Consider the following 21,136-nt stretch of genomic DNA (forward strand, 5'->3'; position numbering starts at 1 on the left):
CTGCTGTCTGTGTAGGTGCTGTACCTCCACTGTTCAATGTCAATCGGTCTCACCCCTTCCCACACCTCAAAGTCCTGCAACTACAACAAGACCAATGTCAGGTAAGCAACCAATGTTGATAAGAGAACCTTCTCTTATCAACGCGGTTGAATGAGACGATTGGATGATATGAAAATAACTGAAAACAAATTGTGGAAATAATTTTGAAGAGGTTGTTTGTGTGCCTTGAGTGAAGTAAACGGTTTGTACTAACGGACATGACTGCTTTGTTGTGTCATGTGTGTAGGTGGGAGGAGCTGGAGGCCACAGCCCCGGTGTGCTCCTGTTGTGATTCCATGTGCTCAGACGTTCAGGACTGTAAGTTGTGGGACTGTAGTTGAACTAAAATGACTGTATATCACACCACAGTAACTGAAGAAAAGTAAAAAATATCAGTATTCGTATGTGATAAAACTGATTCTTAAGGATTTTCTCACATTATACTATCGTGATATGATTTCTCTTATAGCGATGGTATGGCACTATAGATAATTCTGCTATACATAATCTGGTGCACGTATCACCAATCCTCAGTCTGTTTAAATGAAGATGAGAAGATACCATTATTGGGGCCAGGTGCATAAATATAGACCTTGTCATTTAGAACTTTAAGTCAGACTTTTTGTCGACACCTAAACGTATCCGTTACATAAAGCTTCCATATGAGTGACACTGACTTAGACGGCCTGTGTTTTGGGTGGAAAAATGGCACGTATGGGAGAAAATAATAGAAACAGTATAAATCCTAAAGCTGTTCAGAAACAATTTAAGTCTTTGGTACAAGAATCTAACTAACAAATGACTGGCTAATGTTAGCTAAAGGTAATTGATAAAGAAATAAGTTACCTAAAGGTAATAAACAGTTGGCTTTAAAGTAACGTTATGGATGAAGAGTTGAAATGGTCAGCAAAATCACCGAACAGGTTGTTGCCGTAACAACAAATCTCTCACCGCAGGTTTAACCAGGGGGAGAGGTGGCTTTCCTACCTCATATACAGTCAGTCTTGATATTTATGCAAGAGACAGGCTAACCTGACAATCTATGACCAGTCCACTTAAGTGTCATAGTTTTCCTTTTTCTACTCCAGCTGTCAAGAACACAGTCAGCAGTCCTGGCTGGCTCGTTGGACAGAAACCAAGGACGGCGGTGGCATCTTTTCAAGCAGAGGCAGGAAGAGACAGGGTGGCCGAGAAGGGGGACGAAGGAAAGGATGAGCACCATAAAAAAGTCCAGACTTTTCCATGGGAGACGGAGATTGGCCATGAGGAGGAAAATGATGAAGCCATTCCTGAGGACACAAAACGGAAGCACAGCGCTGCAGTCAGCCAGCAGGTGAAGGGAGGAAAGGAGGGTGAGACAGACGAGGTGGTAGTGGAAAAAGAATTGGCAACATATGGTATTATGTCTGACCAGTTGAGACCAGAGGAGATCCCTAGCACCAGAAATGGTTCTGTGAGGAGTTTGTCCAGTGTAAACAGTAACACTAAGGCGTCAAAAGATGGTTCTGGTCCCACTATTGCGACAAGAAATCCCAGGCTTAGTATTGACTATAATGCAAGTAATCCCAGTTCAGCTGAAACTGTTCCCAGAGCTGTAATTCCGAACATTAAACTTTGTCCGCAAGGTGATCAAATGAGTTGTAGTGAAGGACGCGATGCCAAGTATACTGCTACTGGTGCAGACAGCTTCACCCCCAATAATGTTAGAGCTACATCTGGCACCAGTTCTCCTTGGGATTCAAGAGTCAATGGGAGTCATCTCAAGACTTTAGCTGGGACACATTCTGACACCGGGAACTTTAAAGTTGACGCCCTAGATTTTCTTAATGTCAGCAGGTTAGGAGAGAGCAGGCTGGAGTCCGAGACAGTGGACAGTCTCCTGTGGTCGGAAGAGGTTGAGTCGGTGGGTAAATCAGTGGGCACCAAGGCCAACGAGTTACGAGGCCAAGTAGGTGTTTATGTTAATGGTGAAGGACCACATAGTTATGAAGATGATGATATGCTTCAGAGTCTACAGGTCAGAGGGTTAGAGTCAGACCAGTCCGCTGCTCAGCCAGCTGACTTCACAGACTCAAACTTTAAAGACTGGTTAGTTGGAGAGTCTGATTCTGACATTAAAGAAGATGAGGGTTCTGTTGGTTCAGAGGAAATGCTCAAAGACAGCCCCAGTCACACTGCTGTGGTGGCAGTCACCAATGCCCTGCAGGGCTCTGACAGCAGCCAGATGTTGGACAGGGGGTGGGCTAAGGGGGCACTCGGATGGGGCCTGCAGACTTTAGGGTCCGTGGTGGAGCAGCCAGCGGAGGAGTTGAGACGGGAGTGGAGGGATGACTTCTATTAAAGATAATCGCAGAGGTGTTGATGTTTCCACAAAGCAGTGATGTAACAATTAGAGCAATAGAATGAAATACTCCTGTGCAGTTGAGTCATTAGCTCTTCTAATTAAGCTTATTGGGATACTACGCTGTTCTATTGGTAGTTTACTGTCACAGCGGGACATGACTTGAATACACGGCGCTTCAGCGGGAGGAAATAAGGCACTTCCTGATTAGCAGACAATATCATCAGACTGCCTCAGTTTGTGGAGCTTCAACAAATATTGGAACCTCTCTGTAAATAATCAAGGCCCATGAGCAGCTGGAGAGCAGTGGAACTCCTGACCCGCTCACTTGGAACATGGAGTACATGGAGAAGACCAGAGCAGAACCTGGTGGTCAGCTGGCTGTTTCTATGTAGACATGTTGATGAACAATAAACCAAGCCTTCACCTACCTTTGCCTTGATTTCATTATTATATACAGGTGCATCTCAATCAATTAGAATATCATCAAAGTTCATTTATTTCAGTAATTCAAAAAGTGAAACTCTTATATTATATAGATCAGTGGTTCTCAACTGGTCTGGCTGCAGGACCCACCATCACCCCTTAATGACAAGCTGTGACCCAAATTTTCAAATGTATTTAATGTAAAGATGGTGCAGTTTGAACCGGAGCTGAAAATGTCCTCTGCAGTCGTAGTGTAGGGAGCTCTCTAGTGCAGAGAAATTGTTCCTGTCTCACACAGGTTTCGCGTAAACGAGTCAAACTGCTTTGTTTGTCTGTAGATTCGTCCATTTGTAATGCAAAATGACCACATGCCTTAATTCAAGCTGTTTGATGTTATCCGACATCAAAGAATAACTGACATAAAAGAGAGCTTTTGAAAAATGTGCGTCTTAAAATAAAGTACTTCATTTTAGAAAAAATAATTTCACTGAATTGTCCTGCAGCTTTAAATTCAGGTGTGATGTCAATTAAAAAAAAGCCACAATTATATTTTTCTCATCTTTGAAAAAGAGGAATTAGTGTGCATTGACAATCTGTGGTTACTGAACTAGTTTCAGCTCTATTCTCTGTTAACATTGTGGATAAATGTGTTAAGATTCTGATTATACTGGGCTCTCAGCTTTATTTTCTGTGTCTTCATTTCAGATACGAGTGGGTACATTAGCTCCATATGAGACATATTTTAAGCAAACTGTGGGATGAATTCTATACTAGGTCTCTGGCAGTGGCGGCTGGTGGAAAATGTTCTAGGTAGGGCCATCCTATCAATTTCAACAAACATCACAGTATGATTTAATGCAAACAAAAGTATCAAACACGCATTATTACTTTGCAGTTACATATTTAACATGTATTCCAACATGAAAAAAGCAGTAAATAACACTTATATAATATAATATGTTTATTTATTGAGATGGACCTTGTTAGAGGAGGTAAAGATCAGGAGAAGTAAACATGAAGTGTAATACTGATGTTAAATTAAGCTATGATGAATTTTCACTGTTAATTTAACATCTCAATTAAATGTTGATGCCTCCATGACCAAGTTAAGCAGATGAGACTGAGGACAACTATAGAATAAAAGATGTTCACTTTGCCTGATCTGTAGCTTGACAGTTCTCCATGTGTGTCCCGGTGTTCTCATGTTTCCTTACCACCTCATCCCTCACTCCCTACCCTGGTGTTCTCATGTTTCCTTACCTCCTCATCCCTCACTCCCGGAACTGTCACCAAATTCAGAGATTAGTCCATTTGTAGTATCGCCATTTGACCATCTTGTACTTAAGGTTCCAGTGAAATTAGCGCTCATCCTATATAAAGCCTTCACTAATAGGACAACCAGTAGAGGACAATACACTTCTGATGTGTTATTGTCTCTGTCACACAGATGACCGTTGTGACTGTCACCTTTTTCTTTGATTTATTTAAACCCACAATAAGACATCCATGTAAATGATTTCTATATGAATTTGTGTATATTCTGCTGTGTAAAATTCATCACTTCTAAGTTTGCATCCTTGTGTGAATATTATTGATACATGTTTCTCTTTTCATCATTTACTCAATGTGATTTGGACTGCCTTGCAAGCAAAAAAATATAAAGTATGTGCATATGTTACTGCAAGTTAAACACGTTGCCATTTCTTTTGCTGTTGTGTTTGTTAACTGTCCTCTGCCTTATTGCAATAGGCTCTTGTCTCTACTAGAAAGATTCATTGAGAAATAAATAAAACTATGTATATATATTTACTTAATCTCTCTCAATTTCGTTTCCAATACTTGTATTAGAATAAGCAGACGGGTTGTGTAATGTTTACAACTCATAGCTGCACTGAAAGATAAAATAAAAAGAACTAGTATAAATCAAATAAAAAATATATTATATATAAGATAAAATAATTAATATTTCTCTTTCTGTCTTGGCTAGTCACACGCACTCACTCATGCACGCGTCACTGAATGCCATGGAAACGGACCGACCGAGGTTACTTAAGGCCGCAGAACTTTCTGATCGCTCACTCTGCACCTGATTTTCTAGGTAGGGCCATCCTATCAATTTCAGCAAACATCACAGTATGATTTAATGCAAAAAAATGAAAGTCTCAAACACGCGTTATTACTTTGCAGTTAAATATTTAACATTTATTCCAACACGAAAACAATCAGTAAATAACACTTATATAAAGTAATATAACATGTTCATTTATTGAGATGCCCCTATGGACCTTGTTATAGGAGGTAAAGATCAGGAGAAGTAAACATGAAGCGTAATTATGAATACTGATGTTAAATTAAGCTATGATGAGTTTTCACTGTTAATTTAACATCTCTATTACATGTTGATGCCTCCATGACCAAGTTAAGCAGATGAGACTGAGGACAGCTATGTAGAATAAAAGATGTTCACTTTGCATAATATGTAGCTTGACAGAGTTCTCATGTGTGTCCTGGTGTTCTCATGTTTCCTTACCTCCTCATCCCTCACTCCCGTAACTGTCCGTGCTGGATCCATCCCCGTTGTTTTAAAAAGCTAAATAAGTTATTAGCATGACGTCATCCAGCTAGCCAAACCTGTCTGGTGTACAGCTAGTACAGAAGCTTCGCATGTACTGCTTCCCTTTCCCGCGAGTCTGCTGTCTGATTGTGAGGTCAGGCTGATCTGATATCAGCTCTTTGGCGTGCTCGCGCTGGCGCAGGCGCCTGTAGAGACTTCTCCTGACGAGAACGCGCAGCGAGGGGGCCTGATCGTTCTGGCCCCACGCTGAATCTATTTGAGGGCGCTGATTGGCTAAATTGTATGTCACTCATTTATATCTTTAATCAGCAATTGGCTAAACTGCTTTATAGACCCGCCTCTTTTGGGCCCCCCAAGCTGAGCGTTCTCAGAGTGTCGTGCACACCGACAGAGAGCACGAGCAGAGAGCACACAGGCGGAGAGGACGAACAGGAAAAGCATATATTTTGCGCAGATATCATATTTTACACATATTACTGGGTACATTCCACAGTTCAAAAACACAAATATTGACAATTTGTATAATTTATGATTATTAATACTATTTTTTTTTGTGTGGCTCAAGGTGGGGCCAGGCCCCATGGCCCTCTATTGACCAGCCGCCACTGGCTGGCCATTTTTCTCTTCTGGAGGATGTCCTGTGATTTGACTCCAACTAACATAATAGTCCTGCTCTGCTATCGATATCCTCGTCTCTCCCCCGTGTGTCAGGGTAGCTATGTCTCAATTCAGGGGCTGCATTAGTTGACTGGTTGCGTCACAGCGCTGCGACTCGGCTGTACCAATTCACATGTTTGGGCCTTCAGCCCCCAGATTCGGAGGACACATCTCATGGATCCTTCGCGGCCCACCATATCCCGAGATGCATTGCGTGCCGGTGAAGATTTGAACCAACATGGCGGCGAGTGATGCGAGAGCTGGAGAAGCGGCAGGATTCACTTTTAAATGTATTGGGTTTTAAAATAAGAGATCTTATAACATCACATGTGTGTTAAAGTGATCGGTTAAGTTACGTGACATTAGTAGTTTACAAGCTGACGTTAGCCGCTGCTATTACCGTCAGCTCGTCTGCCTGCATCCGGCTGTAGTTAGCCTTAAAGTAACTTTTAATAACTTCACTTTCTAACCTCAGAGGTTGAATAATATCTTACTGAGATTGTATAGGTAATTTATACTTCATATCATGTACATAAACGGACCAACGTGAGCTCAGGTAGACAGGTTGTGAACCTGAAATATCACTAAGTCCGGTAACGTTTCAAATGTTGAGATTAATTACACTGAATTTGAGTATTTTGCTAATTCTGTTCTTGTTTTGTTACAGAGAGCCAGGAGCTGAGGGGAGAACGATGGACAAACATTCAGCAACCGTAGCTTTGAATTAAGATATTAGACCATTTGTAATATCTCCATTCCCGGAACTATAAAATGGTGGGCTTGTACCCTGGGGACTCTTTTAGGATGAACACCCTGGAGAGAAAACACAGCAGAGGTAAGTAAGAACATGCATGTTATTTGACAGCACTATTTATATATTCAATCATTTAAGTTACAGATAAGCAAACTAATAATATGTTTGTGTCTACAGGCCCGACCTTCAATAATTACTCCTGAGACCATATCAGAACCTTACAATAAACATTCAACTCAGTGTGTGAGTCTCTTATTGCCTGGACAGTCCACAAATGTGTGCAATGGAGAGGGTCTTTGTCACACCCAACAATGCAGACGAGCTGAAGGCCCCTATCAAAGCATCCTGGGCTTCCATAACACCAGCAGGGCCACAGGCTGATCGCCCGACCAAGTGTTTAGTGCAGACTGTACACTGCACATGGACATACTTTTCAGTAGGCCAACATTTGTGTTAAATCTTTTTTTTAATTGGTTTTATGTAATATTCAAATTTTCTGAGATACTGAATTTGGGGTTTTCATTAGCTGTAAGCCATAATCAAAATTAAAAAACGCTTGAAATATATCACCCTGTGTAATGAATCATACAATGTACGAGTTTCACTTTTTGAATTGAATTTCTGTAATAAATTAACTTGTCTGATATTCTAATTCATTGAGCTGCAAGGACCGTGTGCCAGAGACAACACAACTGCCACCGCATGCTCGTTTTGACGAATAACTGATAATCTGGTCGGTACACAGAAACAAGTGACAAATCGACCAGGGTGCAAGTTCCCAAAAGGTAAACCCCGGCCATCTGATTAGATGCAGTTAGGCAGGTTTTTTTTTTTGGCACGCACGCTTAAAGTTTCCTCCTGTTTTAAACAAAAATTCAGGCCTTATCTTACACATCGCACCTTTTTTAACATGCTCTGTATATCACACACACAAAGATGACAGGAGTGAGCCTCAAATGCATTTATTGTGAAAATCTGTAAATGTCAGATTACAAATAGGTGTCTTTATAGTTCTATGATTATGTTGAATCAGGTGGAAAAGTTAAAGGGACAGTGATGTCTCGCTGCCGACTGGCTCACTGCACAGGTCTAAGAATTCTTCTGCGGTACCTTGATGATCACCTGACAACACAGACAAGAGACAGTTTAAAGAAGTTAGTTCTTATGTATCTCCGTGTATAATCAGTTATTCTAATAATGTCTTGGGTTCATGTCTCAGCACCGGAGGTTGCCACTTGGTTAGCATTAGCTTTGCAGGCAGAGCTACATGCTCCATATTCCAGGAGGTCCTGCTTCAGAGCGGTTCATCCAATAAACTTATGTTAAGTACAGTTTTAGCAATTACCGTTTTGACTTCTGTGTAGTTGTCCAGGCAGTACTCTCCGAGCTCTCTTCCGTTGCCGGAAGCCTTGTAACCTCCGAACGGAGCCTGAGTGGCAAACACGTCATAACAGTTGACCCTGCAGGGGGAACACAAACACACGACAACACTCAGTGACAGAAAGAAATACATATCCCCCAGACCGCAGCATTGAGCTGAGGGGAATGAAAAACCCAATGCTGTAAGATGTGTTTCCCTGGGACTATTCATGTGATTAGCCATGAATATCTGCAGCTCAGAGACTGTTTACACAGTAATGACTTCAGTGTCAACACCCCTACCAGACTGTTCCGGCACGGAGCCTGTTGGTGACATAGCTGGCCATATCGATGTCCTTAGTAAACACAGCAGCGGCCAGACCGTATTTAGTATCGTTGGCTCTCGTCACCACCTCCTCCAGCGTTTTAAACTTCATGATCTGCATCACTGGACCAAAGATCTGCAAGAGGAAACATGACGGAACAGGAAATCAAAAGACATATGAAGTCATTTCAATCGACAGTTAACATAAGTCACACAAGAAAACCAGTTAATAAACATTTTCCCCCTCTTACCATGCTCTAAAACATCGGTGTTTGGAGGATGTTTAACGTATTGACTATTGTTCAAATGAGTCATATTTTATCCATTATTGATGGAGTGAATATGCAATTCCCTCCTAATGGCACCGCAGGTGAAATGTCTTTGACCACTGAATGACAGCAGGGCCCGAATAAAAAGGTATTTTTTAGCCTGAACGAGAAGTCTCGTTCTTATATCTTGTGACACATCGTCGAAAATCTGACTTTACATTGAAAGTCTTTAAGATAACACTGAAGGCCCAAACACACTTAAAGCATCTGATGCACGTTTTCAAGTACGCTTATTGTTTTAAATGGCCGAACATGCACCAGATGCCAGTACCATCACCGTTAGCTGCTAGCCACATTTGTTGACGTAATTATGTGCAATCCAGATCCCCAGATATTTGTATTTCTATGACCAGAACTGAAACGGACTGTGCATAGAGGTCCCTCCAGTCATAGCACCAATCAGCATTCACCTCTCTGAAGATTGATTTTGTTTCCATTGCAACAACGAACAGGAGAGGGGTCAGATCCTGCCTTACACCAAACTGGAACTAAACCCGAGCTGATGAATATGTATTCGTGTGCATAGAAACCAACGGTAACAAACGCAGAGCTCAAACCCATTTAACCTGTTAACACGCCAACGGCCCGTGTTAAGTGTAAACCTGTGTTATGTACACCACTGCTGCTATGTATAGGTATGGTACTGATGCGACATATCTTTGGAAAGCTAAGATTCTTGTGATTCGATTGATGCAAACCATTTCAACATACAATCACAACAGCAGGTACAATCAACGCCCCTGTCAGACCAACAAAAATAATGTAGAACACTTTTTTAGGGAGTACGTAAATCATATGAAGAAGTCCACTTGTTTTAAGTTAGGCATTCTAAACCTTCCATACTATCCTACCTCCTCCCTGGCAATGGTCATGTTGTCCTGGACGTCTCCGAACACAGTAGGCTGGATGAAGTATCCTCTGTCCGCAGCCACTCCTCCTCCGCACAGCAGCTTGGCTCCCTCTCTCTTCCCGCTGCTGATGTAGCCCAGAATCTTGTTGAACTGCTCCTGATCCACCTGGTCCGGTCATCGCAGAGGGAACAGCATCGAGTGTGTGAGAAAGTACGTACACTAACCCAAGAGCCCGAGCGCTAAGTACAAACACCTGATCATTGTCATATGACCTCGGTGTTTGGCATTAAGATCACAGACTACCTACGCAATTAGTACAAATTACTAGGGGTTGCCAGGTAATACTAGTCCAATGCAAAAAGGGAAACCTCCAGGTCTGAAAAGTGAAGCCAATGCTGAAGTGCCTTGAACTTGAATTATTTCTAAGGACCTTTAGGGGGAGGGCTCTTCTGATTGTATAGAAGTCTATGAAAAAAATGACTTGATTTATTACCTCAGTAAACATGAGTTTATGGTCTCAATCTCTAGTTTCAAGTCTTCTTCAATACAGCATGATGTTCATTTAGGGCGGGGCTACCTTGTGATTGACAGGTAAATACCACGGCGTGGTTTGGTCTGGGAGTTGACAACGACAATGTATAACAGTGCGTAACAGTGAGCGAGCGCGTGTGTCACCTGAGGTCCCTGCTCGGTCTTTAAGTCGAAGGGGTTTCCCACCACTCGTCTCCGCGCTCGCTCCACGCTGCGCTCCACAAACTCGTCGTAGATGTCTGCTTGGACAAAGGTTCGGGAGGCGGCAGTGCAACACTGGCCTTGGTTGAAGAACAGACCAAAGTGGGCCTGCTCCACTGCATCTTCCACTGAACGAGGAAATGACAAAGACAAGCTTTCACCATGAAAGTCTTCTTCAGAAGTAAACAATACTAAAATACTCTTCCACTTTTATATCAAGCGGTGACTTGTAATGCGTTTCAGGATGTGTCCTCTCTTTTATGACCAATTGAATACAGGTGGAACATCCTGGTTTCATTTCTCACTTTCCTACATTGATGTAGAAGTGTACTTAAGGGACATTCCGTATACCCGTAGCAGCTAGCGTAGCACTGAAGTGCTAACACTAGTTAATGATGTGCTAACGTTCTCTGCTAATGTTAGCTCCACAGGACTTTAAATAGACACGTAACATTTAGAAACCTAAATCTCCTTCTAACCTCCCGGGTAACGAGTATCACTATTCAACAATGTGTAACTGCGACTATTTCCAAATCCACAAAACCAGCCTGAAAGGGTAGAACATTTGAAACGATCGCATTAGAGTTTACGGAGCAGATGTTTGTCAGCCTTCGGTCAGAGCTGGCTAATGCTACGCTATGATTTGCTGGTCTGTGTTCGAGCACGGGACTTAGCCGCGGGTTAATTGGCCAACAGTGAACCTGCTGTTCTTTGGGTCCCCATCAGAGAGACGTGTTGCCAGCGAACATTTGTGACCGTGGCAGTTATATCTGTAAAGCATACAAACACATTGCTTTATAGAATACACACTGTTGGCGTCAGACAGGATGATATTAGGACTCTTTCCTCCCAGCTCCAGGGTGACTTTCTTCAGGTTGCTGCTGCCTGACGCCTGCTGGATCAGATGACCGACCTGATGGACACAGAGAGAAGTGGTGACACCTTGGCTTCAGCTGAAAGGATTTCATTGGTGGAGAAGTTGGTGCTATAAAAACTACTACAGTATAAATAATAAATCAAGATGTTGTGAGACACAGTAACATTGTCAAAATTGATATTAGCAAGCAACTCAACCCCCCCCCCCCAATTGCCAGAGCATTTTGCACACTGCTGCCAAAAATGACTAAAGGTGAAGAAACAGAGAATAGTCCTACCTCTGTGGATCCAGTGAAGGCCACCTTGTCAACATCCATGTGCCCTGCAATGGCAGCACCAGCTGTTGGTCCCATGCCTGACAAGATATTCACAACACCTTCAGGAAAACCCACCTGGAAACAGAGCCAAGTCAACAAAAGCTTGAGAAATGCTGCTTGTTATGGTGGAGTCCATCTAAAAGAGGTGACTTTTGTGTCAACGAGGGTTTATGTGATTTAGGCGGCAACCTCAGAGGCTGAAAAGTGACGCCAACGCAGAAGTGCAGTTCATCGAATGGCCACTTGAGGCCACAATATGTATTGTCTCTCGTCTTTCAATTTAAATTTTTTTTTTAAAATTATAATAAATTTAGAAAATGCGTCAATGCACGATAAAGTAATTGTCCGATCAGGCAGGTCATATTTAAATTAACCACGTCAGACATTTCTAATGTTGGGGACACACACAACAGACAAGTGCAAGCTTCAACACAAGCCCAGCTCGATTAAAGGTTGAAGAATATAGAATGTGTTACTTTGATAAAACATAATTTACAAGCTGAATGGTTACACAGGAATGTAATATTTGTAAGGGATGAAATGGAAAAGATGGTCTTAACGTCCCTTTCTATCGTATTTACGATCATTTAAATGTTTTTGGTACCGTTAACTGATGGTGTGTTACTGAGGAAAAAGAAACGCAGTACCTCTTTAATCAGGCTGGCCACATAGAGTGCTGTGAGTGGCGTCTGCTCTGCCACTTTCATTACCACAGTGTTACCGGTCGCCAGGGCAGGGGCAATTTTGAAGGCCTGCATCAGCAGAGGGAAGTTCCACTGCAGGGAGAGGAGGAGACATCAGGAGTAAAAGGTATTACAACTTGACATAAATAACAAGATTACAACTACATTTTTCAGCTGTGCATGCACCCTGAATGATTTGAGCTTTCTGACTTGTGTTCTGATTTGTGTTAAGGTCACTTAACACATGGCTAAAAAATAGCCAGTCCATCAACGCAGTGGTGATGCCAAAACAGAGGGTTCAGGCCAGACAATGCCGGGTGATTCGGCAAACGAAAAAGTTTAACCAGTCTCAACTTTTGCTGCAACGTCAATAACAATGCAAGCTCATATTCCTGGTAGATTATTTCGCAACGTGAAACCCGTATTTCTACCGTTTATCTCACACCTGATCAAAATATTTCCAGAGCTGTAAAGTCCTGTGTGTCAGTATAACGAATGTGACGACCGGCTCGGGAATCGCAACATATAGGAGGGACGCAACACCAAGTTAGGTTATAAACAACCACAGCTGCCAGTTTATTTACAGGACAAGTAAACTGTAGTGCGCAAATCCCACTGCAGACCCGGGTCTGGTGCCAGGCAGATAAGAGAGAAAGAGAGAGAGCGACAGAGAGAGAGGGCGGAGCAAGGAGGCGCTTATATAGGTAATCCACGTCTTCATCCAGGTGCCTTCAATCACTCGTTAGGGAGCTGCACCTAGAAGTCAAAAGACACAGAATACACACACACCCACCCAAGCATTCACAGCAGGACTTAGAACCATACGTGACACAAACTGATAAGCCTTTAAACACATTAATCTGCTACTCCAGCCGTCCTTCCTGAATGAATTTCAGTTTACCTTAAAAAGGTGTAATAAACATCATTCAGAGCATTGATATAGCAAACAACTATTATTTAAAGATATAGTGTCTATGTGAACAGAGAATAAAGTCCCCCTCCCCTGTGAGCGTTGTTATCTGAGCATCTCCTTGCTTTGTTGACATACCAGCGCCGGTCGCGCATGCCTTTAAGAGCACACGGCGGTTACAGCTGATAACGCTGTCTCCATCTGCGTCGTTGCGGAAGTGTAGCATAAAATGCACCTTTTAAACCAGGGGTTTCCAAAGTTTACGGCTGGGATCATGATCGTGGTATTTGATCCCACAGACAACAGTTGAGCCAAGACTGCCTAATGTTGTTGTTTGACGTAACTTCAGACTACACCAAATACATGAAACCGCTCTGTCCTTTCTGACTCTGGGAAAGAAGGAAAACTGTAAAATCCCCCAAAACTGATGTATATCGGAACTATCGCTTTAAAACAGATATTTGAAACTTTTTCCTCCCTGCCTGCCTGCCTGCCCCCCCCCCCCTCACCGGTATGATCTGTCCACAGACTCCGATGGGTTCGTGTCTCGTGTAGCAGAAATAATCTCCGTCGATTGGGATGGTCTTTCCCTCCCATTTGTCCGCCCAGCCTGCGTAGTACCTGAACACAACAGGTTTCAACCCATGTTATTAAAATAGTATAATTGAAGCAGAGCTACTTCACCGTATGACTCACCTATGACTTTACACCAAAGAGCTGGATGAGCCTGTATCGTTCGCCTAGACCAGGGGTCTCAAACTCATCTTCACTCCGGGCCACATCAGCATCACGGTCGCCCGCAAAGGGCCGGTTGTAAATGTAACTACTCGTAACATATTGTTAAATAACTCTCTGCATTCACAGTTTAAAGTAGTCTTCAATGTGCTCACAATACATTTCCATGTTAAATGTACAGTAACCAGCCAAAGAGCTGCTTCTATGACTGTGTTTAAGTATCTCATAATTTTGACTTTCTATCTCAGAATTATGACTTTCTATCATAGTTATGACTTTCTATCTCATAATTTCGACAATAGGGATATTTTTATTATTATTAGTCTAACTTTAAAAAAAAATTAAAATAATTTAAATTAAAAATTAAAACTTTTTTTTTTGCTGGCGGATTCGCGGGCCACATAAAATGACGTGGTGGGCCGAATTCGGCCCGCGGGCCGGGAGTTTGAGACCCCTGGCCTAGACTGAGGCAGCCGAAGTCTTCAGTGAGAAGTATCGAGTCACTGTTATATCACGGTTGCATTTTGAAAACGTTTGTTCTTTACCTGAAAATTTTCACCACGAGGGGCAGATCCACGGTGTAGGCCATGGTGTATGGCTTCCCATTATCAAGGGTCTCCAGTTCCTGTGCAAACGACACAATATCAGAATTATGGATGAATAATGGTAACCATGGAAATAAAATAGCAGTAGAACGGACATTCAAATCAACGTAGCAGGCTGGTCAGAGCGGCGGCCATTTTTGTGTGTACCGTTGGGACCGTTGTTGTGGGCTAATTTCTGTACAAACTAAACTGATATCATGCAAATCGGGAAATGACTCAAATTTAACAACTCAATCCTTCATTCAAAAACTCACCAAAAAAACAGGTCACAGCGTAGGAAACCACATTTCTAATTTCCTGTAACCAGTGTAGCAATAAAGCAATAACTAGCCAGCTGTCCACTAGTTAGCTAGCAATTAAGGCACAATGGTAAATGGCATTTTTGGCATTTTCTCTGAATGGTGTGCAAAAAGAAAGACATGTAGAAAAGGGATGACACAACAGTAATATTGTAGAAATTTAACGACCGCATTGTCAGTTTTAGACAATCTGTACGGATCTATTCTGGTTCCTTTTTGTGTTGACATTTAACGATGACTCACAGCAAGGTAGGCAGCATCCCTCTCAATGGCATCGGCCAATCGGTTGAGGAGTAGGCCGCGATGAGAGGCGTCCATCCGTCGCCAAGGGGACCCCAACCTGAAGGCATCACATGCTGCTTTCACCGCCTTGTCCACATCTGCCTGGAAATATAAAATGATTCACTTGGTGAGTTTTAAAAGTATACTCTTGTGAAAACATATCTTTGGGGGATCAAATGCTGGAGGGCTTAAAGACAGTAAACTGAAGTCAAAACAATCAATAGCATCTGAAGTATAATCCATTTCTCTGTTGATTCATAGATCATATAAAAACTTCTGTGTCACGCTGTCAATCAATATCTAACGTTTAACATTGTTGTTGTTTTGAATCCTTCAACTTTTGCCATTTCATTGTTTGCATTCATTACTATATTTAGATTTTATTCTCAGTTTTATAATTACAATATCTGGTTTACACATCTGCCTTGTGTAGCAGATACACGTGCATTTTCATTTCAGTTGGACCTACCGAGCTCAATTTCAGCTTAGTGTTATTTTCCAGCTCCACTAAATGTCCCGTACAAATGCTCCCCTTCACTGGAACATAAATGAATGAATGAATGCAGTCTGTATATATCAGACAGTGTGTTTACCTTGTCCGCCTCTGCAACTTGACAGATGACTTCCCCAGTCGCCGGGTTGATGGTAGGGAAGGTTTTCCCACTCGTTGCATCCTGCCACTGGTTGTTGATAAAGAGCTGAAACATTCAAATGTATCATTACATTGGCTGCATTCATACCACAACAAACATTTTGTTCACTGCTGAAGTAAAATAAGTCTGATTGTATAGAAGTCTATGAGAAAATGAACCTACTTCTCACGTGATTTAACACAGCATGATGTCCATTTTGTAAATTGTTTACTAATTAAAAAATGACGTTACTGTCTTGTTGTCGTGAGGACATTTTGGAAGAGCAGGTGAAAAACACCAGAACGTTCCAGATTCAAATCTTAATTCAATTTAGTGTACCTGTATATATGTAGCCGATTACAGACTTTGATGATTACAATTCATGCAGGTGATTTTTTTCTCCGATGACATATTGCAGAAACACCCACATAGATGAAATATAGAGAGTGTATGATGATGAAGAGAATAGCCTGTTGTATAAAAAAATGCATGGAGTGATGTTCACAATTTCTCAAACAAAAGGCAAAGGAAAAAGCCCCCCTCCTTGTTTCAGAGGAGAAGAAGCACGCAGAGGAGAGGAGAAGAGGCAGGCCCCCCCCCTGCTCTCTTTCCTCCATCAGCAAGCAGGGCCGAATCAGCTGGTTGAAGTTTAAATCAAAAGGAATTTAATATACTAACAAAAGCAAATGCAGTTACAGACTGAACTAGAAAAGCATTTCCTGCTGAAAATGCGTTGGAATGCTGAAAACTGAAATTAATCGCAAAAACATTGCTGAAAATAGATATCCAATTCAAAAACAAATTGCAAAAACCTTAATAATTCAAAGACTTTAAAGATTACAAATATGAAAAGTCATATCACACCGCTCCTGAAAGAGCTGAACATTTTGATATTTGAACAGTTTCTGTGGCTTAAAAAAATTCATGATATTTGCAGGAGTATAAGTTTTAGTACAAGTATTATTCGTAGAAGTATTAGTAGCATTTGAATAAGTACTAGTAGTAGTGATATTTGTAGTCGTAGTAGAAGTTGTAGTAGAAGTATTATTAGAAGTAGAAGTATTAGTAATTAGAAGAAGTAGTAGAAGACATAGTATCAGTAGTCATAGTAACAGCTGTAGTATTGGTCGTAGTATTTAATATCACAGTAGTAGTAGTAATAGTAATGGCAGTAGAAGATGTAGCAGTAGTACTAGTAGCAGTCGTACTAATAGCTGTAGTAGTATTACTACTTTTAGTAGCATGAATAGCAGTACTAGTAGTAGCAGTTGTCGTATAAGTAACAGTAGTAGTGGTGATGAAGGAACGTTCCAAGGTTTGCTTTGGCTTTGGAGCACGTGCTGGATACGCTACGATCAGGGTCCAGGATTAACTTTTTCTTGAACGGTGTCTGAAGTGCTGGAGCAGCCTACAAACCAGAGTCATGGGGCGGGAGGGAATCTGGCAAAATTCCAATTGCGTAATCCTATTCGGGAGAGAAGTTACATCTCGTTAGGTGAAGGGTGAGGTTATTCCCGTTCATACCGTAAATTATTAACAGTGCGTCCTTCTGATTTGAATCCACGTGAGTCTGTGATGTTTACAGTCTTTTGACAGAAAAACCTCTGCATCTTACTCCTATTCTCACTATCAATCGTCCTCACTATTGATAGTGTAATTGTTGGAATGCTGTTAAGCATTCCAACAATACAGAAACCGTTCAACTATTAACTTGCTCAGCTCTTTCACCAGAGGGGTGCTATGACTTTATATTTCTAACCTTTAAACTTTTTGAATTATTAAGCTTTTTATTTTCAATGGGATCTCTATGGAGAATATTCATACACACATGATTTGTTGCAGCTGTTACGTGTTGCATCTCGGCCAATCAGACATGTGTATTGTGATAAGTTTCCTGATTCGCGTGACATTTACACACACCGCGACACAAGAGGGAGAGACGAGGAAAGACATAGCAGAGCAGGACAGCAGTCATGTAAGCTGTAAAAGATAAAACATCTGACAATCTCCAAATGACAAAGTTTGCCAGAGATATCAGAGCCTCTCTCTCTTTCTCTCTCTCTCTCTCTCTCTCTCTCTCTCTCGCTCTCTCCCGCTCTCTCCCTGTCTATGTCTCTCTCTCATACAGTCATTCAGGTCTTAGAGACTTTTAGAGGACCCCCCCCACACACACACACACCCCATTTCAACATAAAAGCCCCAAAGAGTGAATTCTAATTGAAATGCTGGTGATGAAGCCAGGCATTTAATAACCTCTGTTTGTGTGTCAAACATGATGATTATGTCTCCTCTCCCCCACCCAGCACCACCCTTTCAAAATAAAAGCCCCATGGATTAACTGTATTTAAACTAGCTCAAAATTAGGCTTTTTTGTTAAAAAAAATGAATGTTCTTACTAATACTGCAACAACTACTGCTGCTGCTAATATAGTATTACTACTTCGACTATAACTTTTGCTGTTGCTACTATTACTGCTACCATCAATATTATTACTACCACTACTCGATCATGATCCCAGCCGTAAACTTTGGAAACCCCTGGTTTAAAAGGTGCATTTCATGCTACACTTCCGCAACGACGCAGATGGAGACAGCGTTATCAGCTGTAACCGCCGTGTGCTCTTAAAGGCATGCGTTTCATTTATGTTCTCCAGTCACACACACTTGTTGCCCAGTTGGCCGAAGCTAGATGTAGCCTAACTTACCTTGTTGTAGTGGACCTCCGGTTGGGTGTTGGGTGCGGGGATTGCAGCCGCAGAGTAGTGACACACTGACGGTCTGCTCAGTCTGGGGAGGGTCCGAGAAAACACGGTACGGATCATGGTGCTTTCTGTTTCCTGCAAGCAAAGGCGACTCTATAAATCTGCGTGCCCCTCGTGGAGGTCGGAGAGAGGAGGCGGGGCTAGTCCACGTTCGTGACTGACGTTACGTAAGTGAACTGCCCTTGCGCTGTCCTCACTAAAAGTTGTTTTCGTAAAATGTAGTTTTCAGCAGTAACGAAGTATAAATACTAACGAAGTATAAATACTTCGTTACTGTACTTAAGTAGTTTTTTTGGATATCTGTACTTTACTTTACTACTTATATTTCTGTTGACTTTTACTTTTACTTCACTACATTTTGCAAAAAATACCGATACTTTGACTCCGATACATTTCCCCTGAAACCTTCGTTACTCGCTACAAAATCAAATCTATCTTTAGAAAAAAATGAATCATGAGAGCAGCGTCGGGGACTGTGGTGGAACACAGACTGCAAGCCAGCAGGTTTGGTGAATCAGTGGTCCTAGCAGCAAGTTAAATCATTGATTAATCACGTTAATGCACAATTGCAAACAAGTGATCTCAAAGCCGCGGTGTTTTGATTCCCAGGATGCTACATGCTATAAGCTAGTGGGCGACTACATGAGTATAATTCCACTCTACGATGACTGATTTCATGATGGAAGCAGAAATGGAAGCACCTGCTACTCCCGCAACAAACGACGGTGGCGACGAAAACCAACACCCGTGGATCGCTAGCGAGTTAGTGAGCTGAGGAAGTGTTGACAGTTGTGCAGCACTGTTTGGCTAACGTTAGCTATAGCTAACCACCACACCATAGGATTGACGGGAGCCGAGAGAGCGCAGCGTTAGCGTTAGCATTAGTGTGAGCATTAGCGTTCGCATTAGCGTTAGCATTAGGGAAATCCTTCGCAGCTGTGTGCAAGCTGTCTGTGACGCTGAACACACCTCTACCTGCCTCAGCGGCCTGTGAAAGACTATTTAGCATCGCAGGACTAGTCTTCAGCCCAAGAAGAGCGAGACGGAATTCTCACAATTTTGAAAACCAACTTCTTTTGAAGATGAACAGGACATTTTTCAGTTACAAGTAATGACTGTGTTGTTACTTTCGGTGCTGCTTTAGTATTGATCATGTTTTGATATTTGAGTCATGTTGTGGATGATCAGATGGAGTTATGATGGTAGCAGTCGCCCAATTGCAGATTCAGCTTGAGCAAAACCTTTGTCTATTGTGTTCAAATCAGCCCATAGGAGTTTACAAGGCAGGCGTCCTTTCTCTAAACACTGACCTGATGCATCAAGTGGATATGTTTTGCTGAACATAATATTATGCATTGGCCTCTACATCCTCTAGTCTAATGAGCAGACTTATAAACGCACTGTTACAACTCCTTCATAGTGTCATATTGCTTTTCGGAGAATTATGATGATAAGTTCATAGTAGATGCAAAAGTATACTTATGTACAATATATTATGTTGAACATTGTTGCTCCTGGATGGATCACAGCCAACCCAATTATGTTCAACACAGCTCCATGTCCTTGGTCATGGTGCCACAGCACTTAAAAGAATAAACTTCATAATTCTCAAAATTCTGACCCTTTACTTTTTTATTAACAGCATTTACTTGTACTTTTACTTTCAATGAACAGGTTATGATGTTCATTTAATGTTCAGGTTGTGATGTACATTCAATATCAGAAAATTACTTTTGACACTTAAGTACTTTTGTAATTGAGTACAATAAATATCAGATACTTTAACACTTTTACTCAAGTAGTATTCTAATAGGTGACTTTTTACTTTTACTGGAGTAGTTTTCCAGTAAGGTATCTTTACTTTTACTCAAGTATGGCTTTTGAGTACTTTATACACCACTGGTTTTCAGCAATACACCCAGCTTGACAATATATTTCCCAGCACCGCATCCTCCAAGGAACAGACAGGTTGTTGTATTTGGCAAGGTTTAATGGTGGAAAATATGTAACATTTTTTGTAAAACGTAAGTGCCTTTGTAAGTACTTAATAATAGCTAGTACATCAGTATAAATGCTACTAACACAAACCAAAGAAATATGAATATAAACATGTTAATATAACTGTAAATAGTAACACACTTACAGATTAAGCTGATTTTGTGGACTTCTAGGCACAGGATTATGTGGATTGAACACAGATGCTCAGTCAATGAGTCCATGGGCACAGGCACTTCTAGAACATCACTTCCTGTTACTCTGATTATTTACACTTCGCTCACTTCCTGTTGAGTGCAGCTATTCACAATCGCCACTAGGTGTTGCTAAAGGACATATAAAATAACCAATACATTGAATACAATACACTCCAAGCCTGGCATATTAAGACATATGCCACTATGTACATATTAACCCACAGTCCTTTCTCATCCGAGTCTGTACGGGAGAACTGCTACTGTACTAAATGTAGGACTGCAGTCTTACAGTGAGTTGACCGGGCTGTCACTCAGCGACTCATCCCACCTATGGCTTTGCCCTCAGCAAGCTTTGGACTGTGTGACATGTCGTTCCCATGACTGTCTTTCTGGGAGAAAAGCAGGACCACTTCAGATATGGGTCTGGAGAATATCTTGAGTGTCTGATTTCTTGT

At 41.7% G+C, this 21,136-nt stretch overlaps 1 protein-coding gene and 1 long non-coding RNA gene across 4 annotated transcripts; one reads left to right on the forward strand and one right to left on the reverse strand.

Annotated features, from left to right (window-relative positions):
* Positions 1-6,245: 6,245 nt before the first annotated feature.
* Positions 6,246-7,301, forward strand: LOC306782037. Its single transcript, XR_013772253.1, has 3 exons — positions 6,246-6,328; positions 6,706-6,873; positions 6,970-7,301. It is a non-coding gene; the product is annotated as an uncharacterized lncRNA (long non-coding RNA).
* Positions 7,302-7,738: 437 nt separating this feature from the next.
* Positions 7,739-20,737, reverse strand: LOC306782277 (aldehyde dehydrogenase, mitochondrial-like). 3 transcript variants are annotated; one of them, XM_079275565.1, is made up of 14 exons: positions 20,633-20,737; positions 18,433-18,564; positions 15,689-15,793; positions 15,057-15,197; positions 14,455-14,534; positions 13,684-13,795; positions 12,229-12,357; positions 11,543-11,656; positions 11,199-11,301; positions 10,332-10,516; positions 9,657-9,821; positions 8,455-8,612; positions 8,138-8,252; positions 7,739-7,914 (listed from the first exon to the last, which is right to left on the reverse strand). In XM_079275565.1, the coding sequence occupies exons 2-14, from the start codon at positions 18,547-18,549 to the stop codon at positions 7,882-7,884; spliced, it is 1,557 nt and encodes a 518-aa protein (XP_079131691.1). In that variant the 5' UTR covers positions 18,550-18,564; positions 20,633-20,737; the 3' UTR covers positions 7,739-7,881. The 3 variants fall into 3 exon arrangements, with proteins under 3 accessions (XP_079131691.1, XP_079131692.1, XP_079131693.1); XM_079275566.1 differs by lacking the exon at positions 20,633-20,737 and adding an exon at positions 19,191-19,955; XM_079275567.1 differs by lacking the exon at positions 20,633-20,737 and adding an exon at positions 17,648-17,707 and having other exon boundaries at positions 18,433-18,571.
* Between the last annotated feature and the right edge of the window lie 399 nt (positions 20,738-21,136).

The sequence above is a fragment of the Melanostigma gelatinosum genome, assembly GCF_949748355.1.
Source record: "Melanostigma gelatinosum genome assembly, chromosome: 9".
Lineage (NCBI taxonomy): Eukaryota > Metazoa > Chordata > Actinopteri > Perciformes > Zoarcidae > Melanostigma > Melanostigma gelatinosum.

Excerpts from the sequence above, each read along its gene's own strand:
- LOC306782277 (XM_079275565.1), bottom strand. The coding sequence starts at position 18,549 with ATGATCCGTACCGTGTTTTCTCGGACCCTCCCCAGACTGAGCAGACCG. Across the intron at positions 12,358-13,683 it reads TCTGTGGACAGATCATACCG|TGGAACTTCCCTCTGCTGAT; the intron begins GTGAGGGGGGGG and ends CTCTCCCTGCAG. Across the intron at positions 11,302-11,542 it reads CCTTCACTGGATCCACAGAG|GTCGGTCATCTGATCCAGCA; the intron begins GTAGGACTATTC and ends TGTGTCCATCAG.